The 9,408-nt window shown below is 40.1% G+C and overlaps 1 protein-coding gene across 1 annotated transcript in view; it reads left to right on the top strand.

The window, feature by feature from the left end:
* The first annotated feature begins 1,072 nt into the window (after positions 1–1,072).
* Positions 1,073–9,408, top strand: part of serac1 (serine active site containing 1) — a 40,319-nt gene continuing 31,983 nt past the window's right edge. Inside the window, exons 1-5 of the mRNA XM_007893873.2 lie at positions 1,073–1,081; positions 2,017–2,053; positions 3,388–3,524; positions 6,252–6,341; positions 9,011–9,139. Coding sequence (XP_007892064.2) covers positions 3,395–3,524; positions 6,252–6,341; positions 9,011–9,139 — 349 coding nt within the window. The 5' untranslated portion in view covers positions 1,073–1,081; positions 2,017–2,053; positions 3,388–3,394. The remainder of the gene's footprint in view (positions 1,082–2,016; positions 2,054–3,387; positions 3,525–6,251; positions 6,342–9,010; positions 9,140–9,408) is intronic.

The following is a 9,408-nucleotide window of genomic DNA, read 5'->3' as shown; positions in this document are numbered from 1 at the left end:
TTAGAGGAAGCGAGAGACCAGGGTTCAACTCCCATCAGGGCAAAACGTTGGGCAAAAAAAAACGTCCTCACTCCACACGCCTCAGTTTACCGAGCAGTAAGTAGGAACCCGGTTGTTGGTCAATTGGCAGATCACTTTTCCGGGGGTAATAATCCCTTCAAAAAAATAAATTTGTCACTTCAATCCACGACTGTTTGTGGGACACTGCTGTGCGCAATTGGCTGCCGCGTTTCGCCCACAAATATGCAGTCAATTCACTTTACAGTATATTCTGTGAAGCGCTTTGAGACGTCTCGAAGACGTGATAAAAGCACTATATCAAATGCAAGGATTATTATTATTATTATCTCAAAGTTGTGATAAGGCTCTATATTAAATGCAAGGATTATTATTATTAGAGCTGGTCTGTCTGCTGAGTTGTATTTTAAAGTGCTCAGCACTACAGATGTGTGTTTTTCTAAGGCACCAGAGATGTTTCAAAATTTCCTATGCACAGATTCTTGCAAGTCTTGAAAATAAGCAGTACGACAATTTCTATTGAACTACTGAAAAACACATTTTTAAGGCATTATAAGAAGATCATTTAACAAAACATATATTGGATTATCGGAGTTGATCTTTAGTCGATTGATCAACCAACTGATTGATATAATGTTTCAGAAGCCATTTTAAGTATGCCCTCTTTATGTTGGCAAATTGCAGCTTTTTCATCCAGTTTATCCTCTGCCAGAATATTTTTTGTGTGTGTAGAACAATATGGCTGCCCTCTAATGGTGTTTGTGTGGTTGTGCAATTCATTTGGAAATGAATGTTCCACATCCTTTTGCTCAGCATGTTTTGAAAGTTCAATAGAGCTTATGTCTGAAGCTCCCATGTGATCGGTTTATGACGTGAAGCAACTTAGCGATTTCCTAAAGTGAAGGAAATTTTGAAAACAGATTAAACTGGGAAGTTCCAAATAGCTGCCAACAATAAAACACTGACTTGGAGCCTCTCGTTGCTCGGAGAAGATGCTCTTCATTCTGAACCACAGAAGGGGAAGAAGCACAACCTTTGGAGACTCCCATATTAAGTCTCTTAGGTAATATCTGTACCTGTCGTGGTCTTGGATACTAATCCCAATACAAGTTTGTAACACTCAGTACTGATTTGGACATGATCTGTCAATGAGCATCATGTTTACATTTAGAAAGCTGCACAGTTAAACTGCAACGAGATTGAGATGGACAGATAGTGTTCATCTTCCTGACAGGAGGTCAGGATGGAGCTCTTCTCTCAGGGAGGGTATGCTCGTTTGTAACTGCAGACTTTTTGTTCCGTCCAAACAGTATTTTTAATTGTGACAAACTTTAAAAAAAACACAACTTGCTATTCTTACTGTAGTTTACATTTTTCCTTCAAGGAAAAGCACCAGAGATGTTTCAAAATTTCCTACGCATAGATTCTTGTTATTCTTGAAAATAAACACAGTGCAACAATTTCTATTGAACTACTGAAAAAATTTTTTTAAGGCATTATAAAAAGATCATTTAACAAAACATTTTGGATTAGTGGAGTTGACCTTTAATTGATTGATCAACCAACTGATTGATGTAGTGTTACAGAAGCCATTTAAAATATGCCCTCTTTATGTTGGCAAATTGCAGCTTTTTCAACCAGTTTATCCTCTGCCAGAATATTTTTTGTGCCTGTACTGCCATTTCTTACCCTGGATGTGTAAGTTGTTATCAGCTTTTGTATGTTAAGAATGAAAAGTAGATTTATTTTGTTGTCTAACACATTACTTCCAACACATTCCCCCATCGAGGGTGTTTCATGATTTTAACGGGAGTGGGGTGGGAGACGTCTAGTAATACAGGCTGTAAATAAACGTAACGCTGACTCGATTAGCAAGCTCTAATCTTCTATGCATTCAAAGTGCACACTGTCCTTATCTTTTCAATTCACAGACCTGACAATCTTGATGTAGTGTTTTACTATGATAATACTGATTGCTTTCTATTTCTGTCTTGGCAGAAAAAATTGGAAAATATGCTGGGCCTGTTTTTGTAGGGTAAGTCAAAGTGAATCTCAGGAGCATATATTTAGCTCTGTTTGTAGATATTGTTTGTAAAATAAATAATAATCCTTTAATTTAATATAGTGCCTTCCACATCTCAAAGCACTTCTCAGGATTCACTGTAAAGTGCAGTGGTAAATTTTGTAGGCAAACACCTACTAACTTGTACTAGCTGTAGTTTGAGACTTATAGAAGTCACACAAGACTACAGCGATTTTATTTGACATCTTGTTTAGCATGAACGGAAAGGCCTTTTCTTTCTGTGATGTTTTTGGGAAAATGAATATGGAATTCTCATAAATACAGCAACAAGTGAATGTGTATCTTGTCCTGGACCAAAGCAGTATCCATAACTTCCATGTAAGACCAAAAAATGCAAATACATTTTCTTTGTAACTCAACTCATTCCCACCCCCAACAGCACCGAGACCGTGCTTACTCAATTCAGCCTTCAATTGTATCTTTCAATACTTTGGATGAAATATTAAATTAAGGCCCATCTGTCTGTTCAGGTGGACGTTAAAGATCCCATGGCACTAATTGAAAAGAGAAGAAAGTTTCCCGTGTTGTCCTGGCCAACAATCCTTTGATAAGATTAGTCACTCGCTTTGTGACCGTTTGCGGGATATTCCTGTGTGTAAAGTGGCTGCTGAATTCACCAATACATAAACAGTCATTACTATTGAGATATCTTCCTGATGTGAAAGGCGATGTATCAAATGTAATGATTATTATTATTAGTTACTTTCTCAATCAGAGACTTATCCAGGTTAAACATAGTTAATGTAGAAAGCATAGAAAGCCATTGTTGGATGTCTTTTCTATATATTTACTATTCTGTTGGGGAAGATGAGGAGATTCTAACCTGCTTGAGAAATGTTACTTTTAAGCATACTTTCTATAAGTCAAATGGTCTGCTCATTTCCACATATGCTTTTCATCATTTTAAAACCTGGATCATGTCCCTCTTCAATCTTCGTTTCTCTAATGGAAGACGTGTAGCTCTTTGAGGCTCCGCTTACAATGTTGACGTTAAAGTTGCGTCACTCATCTCTGAACCATCTCTAATCCTTCAATGTCCCTTCGTAAATACTAACTAATACAAACTGGCTGACAAGGGTTCGACAATAATTTGGAGCTTCTTGTGGTGTATTCCATGATCAGAATCCCTCCACTGACTTCAATTTTATATCTTGTATTTCACTGCCAGTCAATTACTCTTCTATCTATAATTTATTGAATATTGAGAAGTTTCAAAACAAAATTTGATCATATTTCCCGGATCTGTTTTGTGGTGATGGTTCTCTGCCTTTCTTTGCCTACTTTAGCGGCTGCATGTTTATTACCTATGAAGTCCTGGCACTGAGAGAAGCTGTCACTCTTGACACACAGGCAGTAGAACAAGAGAAATTGAAATCGTATATCTATGTGCAAACCTTCCCACTAGAACAGCAGGGCTTACAAGGTAAGAAGAAATTTTAACAAAACACGTATTGGCCACGCAGCTTTGTTCAACTTTTTTAAAAAAAAATAGTATTCGACATGTCATCTTATCAAGTTGAAACATCTCAAAGAATTTCACACTTTGAATTGTAATAACTGTTATGAAGGCTAACACAGCCACTAATTTTCACAAGAAGAATCCGATGAGGTCACTCGTCCAATGACACCTGTTGGAGAGGCGGTTCAGTACATTTTTCAGAGAACCTAACAATGCATAGCTGGGATTGAATCCTTTCCCTACAGATGGGAAAGTGATTAGCACATAAATTATTGGGAATATTGTGGACTGGTTCCTCGTGGATTTGTCAACTTTTGATTTATGAAACAAAGGCTGGGATACCGTACTGCTGGTAGAAAGCAATGGAGGTTGGCACTACTGGATTTATATTGCCACTTCTGGCACTGCTTCTTCCAGAGTTAACCTCTTAAAACAGTCTCAGTGCCTCCAGAGGCAAAAATGTTGTTTTATTTAACTTGCAGCGCTGTCGTTAAATGCGTCATTAATTCCCCATTTTCAGCCCCAGGGACATGCTTTGCCTATGTACCCTGCTTTAATGGACCGTTTTCATGTTTCATCCATATAATGGAGTCTATTTGAACCCACTGCAACCCACTTGGTTGAACACTTCCCTACGATATTGAACATTTCCCTTTTCTCAAAATCCTAAACCTCACACATTTTTTTGTAATACGTGGCACAATTTATGTTCCATAACATTCAAAGTATTATTTTCAACATTGTTGCTCAGTGTTCAGATAACTGGGGAATGAAATCACAGACATTTTGCTGGAGGAATGGAGAGATCAGAATAAGGCAATTAAATTGTGTGTAGGGAGAGGATGAAAACATAAATTAAGTGCTGAAAGAATGGGATGCAAAATGCCACAATTTGGAAAGGCTGGAGAGAAATGGATAGAACAATGAACATATTAGAGAGAGAAAATAACTTGAAGGAAAAATACATCAAGAACCTTGATGATGAGCAGCAGTGGATGAAAGATACAACTGAGGCGAAGGCGAAAGAGTCCAGAGAGGAAATAAGACCTGGAGAATAAGTACTGGAAGTGGCTTTGAATGAAAGACTGAATAGAAATCATTGTTCCAGGTCAAAGACAACAAATGAAGAAAGCTGAAAGCAAATGACCTAGACAGTTATTTGAGGAATGTACGAAAATAAAGCGGAGAAAAGCAGTTATTGGTATTCAGAGTATGTTTCTTAAATTAACTGCTGTTCTTGAACTGTAGAATACATCAGCATTACTTCTTAGAGCAGTTTTGCCCAATTGGTCAATTCATGCCTTTCATATGTGATAATGTCTCAAAGTGCTTTACAGAGACCATGTGGATCACTGAACAGGGTAAGAGGGGGAAGCTGGGGGTGAGGAATTTGACCAAAGAGCTAGGTGTCGATGGAAGGGTGGGAGGCAGAAGGTGTGGGATGTTAGGAGAGAGCTTAGAGAGAAGATGCAAGTAACAAACAATGGACTCTAAAAAATTTAAGGGTCAAGTTAATAATAAGAAAGAGGTAGAGTGGGTAGAACGATGAAAGACAGAGTGAAGAGAATGGGAATCAATGTGTGATCGTCAGAATATCATAATATGTAATAAGTGGTGTGTCCCAGGCATCTGTCCAGGCAAAGCTGATTTTTTACAATATACATCAATGACTTGAATGTGGACATAGGAGGGGTTCTGTGTCAGGTTTACTGCTGATATTAAAATGGCAAATCGTAAGAATAATTTTAAGAAATGGTTGAAAAAAATGCCAGATACAGCTTAACTGGTAATTATGAGAGACAAAATTTTTGGGGAAAAGGAATAACAAGTGGAAATACAACCTGGAGAGGTACAATTCAGGGGAGTGGCAGAGCAGTCAGATTTGGAGGTAACAGTACATAAACCATTAAAGGTGGGACAGCAAGTACAGAAAAGTTGTTTCCTTTAGTTGTGAAATCAGTGACAAGGGTACGTAGGATCATTAGCAAAGGAAGCGGAGAATAGGTTAGAAGGAATTGCTCACGCTAACCACGGAGGGTTGTTAGGGTGTACAATTCATTGGCTGTTTGGGCTGGATCAATAGAATCATTCAAAAGGAACTAGATAAGCACCTGAGCAGCTGAAATATTTAGGGATATGGGAGCAAACTAGAGTATGGAATGATAAAGGGTGATAATACAAGTGGCAGAGGCATAGACACAATGGGCCATTGACATCTTTTTGTCTCAAAATGTCTGTTTTTCTCTCGTTCAACTTCCCCGACCAGACATAATCCGAGCTTGAGAGGAAAGACTGTAAACAAGCATGTTTTAATGCTTGGGTCAATACCATTCAGTCTTTTAGGATTAAGGAAATGTCATTTATCTAACCAACTATACAGATCATATTTAATTGAATCTAAGGTGTAAGTTTTTTTTCATCAAAATACCTCCAAAGGCAGGATCTACCTTAGAATTAATGGCACCTTAGAACTGCAGAAAAAAACATCTTTGTTTTCCTCCCCAAACTCTAAAATCTGTTGTACCTTAGTAAATAGAGTAGTTAGTTTTGGTGAACACTCATTCAGACCAGAAAATATTTAAGACTGTTTGACAAAAAAGGATAAAACCTTTGCATTGTTCTGCCGCTGTCAATTGTGCATTGTGGCCGTCATTAATGTAATCAAGTCAATGCTACCATTTATTATTTCAGGAATTACATACAAGGCTCGAAAAGGATTGCACAGAATGGCTAAAAGGCTGGTGCAGGCTACAGCGAGGATTCTTTCTCGGCCCCTGGATGGTCAGTAAGTTTGAATGTTTCTATCATTTGGACTTTATCATTCAAAATGTAACTTTAAAAAAAAAATTACAGAAACTTGGTGCTACATCACGCAGGAGCATCAACGAGCAACTAAACGTTACAAAGGAATAGAGGTTCGATGACCACCGTCCCATTGATTCAACTTGGCTCCAATGGGAGACACCAAAGAAGCCCAAGTCTCTTCGGAAGGATGAAGGGAGGAGTGGGTTGATTGATCACCTTGGGTTGCAGTTGCACACCTCCTATTACCGAATGAGAGAAGGGAGTGGGACCTTTCCTCTTCAGGCCAGGATGGCATCTGCTCTGGGTGATCAGAGAACAGTCAGATACAAATGGCAACTACATTACAATATTTATCCCTACATCCTGGACTCATGCCGGAGATGCTGTGAAGTCTTCCAACATGTGGCCTCTGCCAAACTCGCTTTGGCCACTATTTCCCTCCGCACACCCCCCACACACACACACCACACGCATGCACACAATATACACACCACAGACACACACACCAACACACACTACTCATGCACGTGCTTACACACACGCGCACATCCCCCCCGGGGCCTAATCCACAAAGTATTATAGCTTTAAATCTAGGGCTGATGTAGGGGAATGTCTGAAGGCAAATTTCAGCCATGACTGAGATTCATATGGGAAGTGAATAGTAAATATAATGTTTATATTGTTGAGCTTGCTGCAGGTGTCAACAGGATTTTAATATTTTGTGGACTATTGTGGTAGCATCATTCTTTAGGTGAAATGGTTACTAAGATGTATGGTTTTCTGAAAGCACAACATGTGATGTAAATTGATGTGAATACCTCAAGATTATTGAAATACAGTATTGTGATCAGTTGCGAAGTCTTGCATTAAAAAGAGAGTGAATTTTGAGAATGCTGCAATCATTTGTCAGATTATATTTGTTTAGTGAGCATTTGTATTCCCTCCTTGCATACTTGAAACATTTTTCAGCAAAAACAGACAAAAAAAACAGTAATAAAATGACAAAAAGGCTTTGTTGGCCTCACTGGGGCTCAAAATAGAATTTTAGCTCTGAAAAATTAATTCAACTTGACTTGCTTTCCTTTGTGCTTTGATCTGTGTGCCCTTTCCAATTAGTAGAGGCTTGAGGCAGATTGAAAACCTGAAGAGGTTTGGTTTGGAAAATTTCTATTATCTTCTGAAAAATGAAGATATTGTCTGTTGCAAAGTGCCTTCACAGTGAATAGTGGATTCGCATCAATGACATTTGTACTCAGATTTGATTGGCACTTTACTCTCTATTTCTTTCCTCTGCCTATTCCTTTCCCATAATTGCCAACTCCTTCCAACAGCTCCCTCACCCAAGCTAGCATTTTTCATTTGTGATCCCGGATTCTCTACTGCTCACTGCCTCAACAACAACAAGATTTCATTTATATTTCACGTCGGGAGGACGTCCCAAGGCGCTGGACAGTTGGGTCGGGACCCGAGTATCGGGGGAAATTGTCAGGGTGAGGGAAGGGAGGGAGTGAGAAGGGGGTAGAGAGTCGAGAGGGGAGCTGAAGGCACGGTTGAAGAGAAAGGTCTTGAGACCGGCCTTGAAGGAGGAAAGGGAGGAGGCGGCGAAGACACTGGGGGATAGAGTTCCAGAGCCTCGGGGCTGAGAGGCTGAAGGCCCGACCACCAATGGTAGGGTGGTTGGGGCGGGGGATGTGGAGCAGACCGGAGCCAGAGGAACGGAGGGTACGGGCAGGTAGGTCGGGGGTAGTAGGTCGGAGAGGTAGAAGGGAGCAAGGCCGTGAATGGCCTTGTAGGTGAGGATGAGGATCTTGAAATCGATCCTCTGGGGGATGGGAGCCAGTGGAGGCGAGCGAGGGTGGGAGTGATGTGGTCCGAAGTCTGGTGCGGGACAGTACATGAGCTGCAGAGTTCTGAATGACCTGCAGCTTGTGGAGGAGGTGCGGGAAGGCCGGCGAGGAGAGAGCTCCCATAGTCCAGCCTTGAGGTGATAAAGGCGTGGACCAGAGTTTCAGCAGCGTGAGGGGTGAGGTAGTGCCGTAGTCTGGCGATGTTCCGGAGGTGGTGGAGAACAGCACAGACTGGAATTTAAACCGTTAATCTTTCCATGTATTTAAGCTTAAAGTGTTACTTTTATTCACAAGCCCAGGGGAGAAACCCAATCTTAGTGGTCTTCACTGACAGCCTTTCCTGGACATCAGTTTTCTGAGCCTCTTTTACCTCTCCTTGGGAAGGAGGGAAAAGGAAGGTATCATCTTCTGGTAATATAACCAAAGAGCAACACTGACCTCATGCTTGGAAGAGTCTGTGTCCTGAACTTTTCTCTACTCTCTCTTCCCATTAAACAAAGAAGACAAGAAGATAACTTGAAATGTTTGTGTGGGTGGGAGGACAATGAGAAATCCTAGTTTAGTTACAAAATAAGCACTTTGCAGGGCTTGTGTTTTGGGATTATTGGTTAACACTTGTTCCTATGGGTGTATGGTCCTACATAGAAGATTCATGCTATTCAACTGCTCCAGTAAATGACCACAATTTAAGCGCTCCAGGATACTATCCCGCACGAAGAGCTCTATATAAATACAAGTTGTTGTTGCAGAACTGTTATGCGAATGCTTAAGTTGTCACACTTCTCTTATATTTTACAGAACATTTCACAAAACTTGACGTGGAAGACCATGAATTTGCTTTGTGGCTTCTCCTAAAGAGAACTCAGTCTAGAGTGAAAGGAGTCCGAATACAGGCGACCCGGGACCTGACAGAGAGTCATTGGCATGGTAATGAACAGGACTTCATTTAGAGTCAATATTTAGCTATAGGTAACGCTAGATTCTACAGCATGCATTGAATGTCAGAAAATAAACCACATGGAGGTTCCTGTAACTGGTGTGAGAGCTTTCCTTGGAAACCTAACAGGGATTTCAACAATCTGACAGCATTTTTACAAAGCTAATTCTTATCAATTTCTGCACACTGGTTAAACAAAATGAAATTGGAAGGAGAAAAATAAATCAGAATCAAATGTAGAATTGAGAAGAATGTAGTC

The sequence above is a fragment of the Callorhinchus milii genome, unplaced genomic scaffold, assembly GCF_018977255.1.
Source record: "Callorhinchus milii isolate IMCB2004 unplaced genomic scaffold, IMCB_Cmil_1.0 Scaffold3, whole genome shotgun sequence".
Taxonomy (NCBI): Eukaryota; Metazoa; Chordata; class Chondrichthyes; order Chimaeriformes; family Callorhinchidae; genus Callorhinchus; species Callorhinchus milii.
This window is presented reverse-complemented; position numbering and strand designations above follow the sequence as displayed.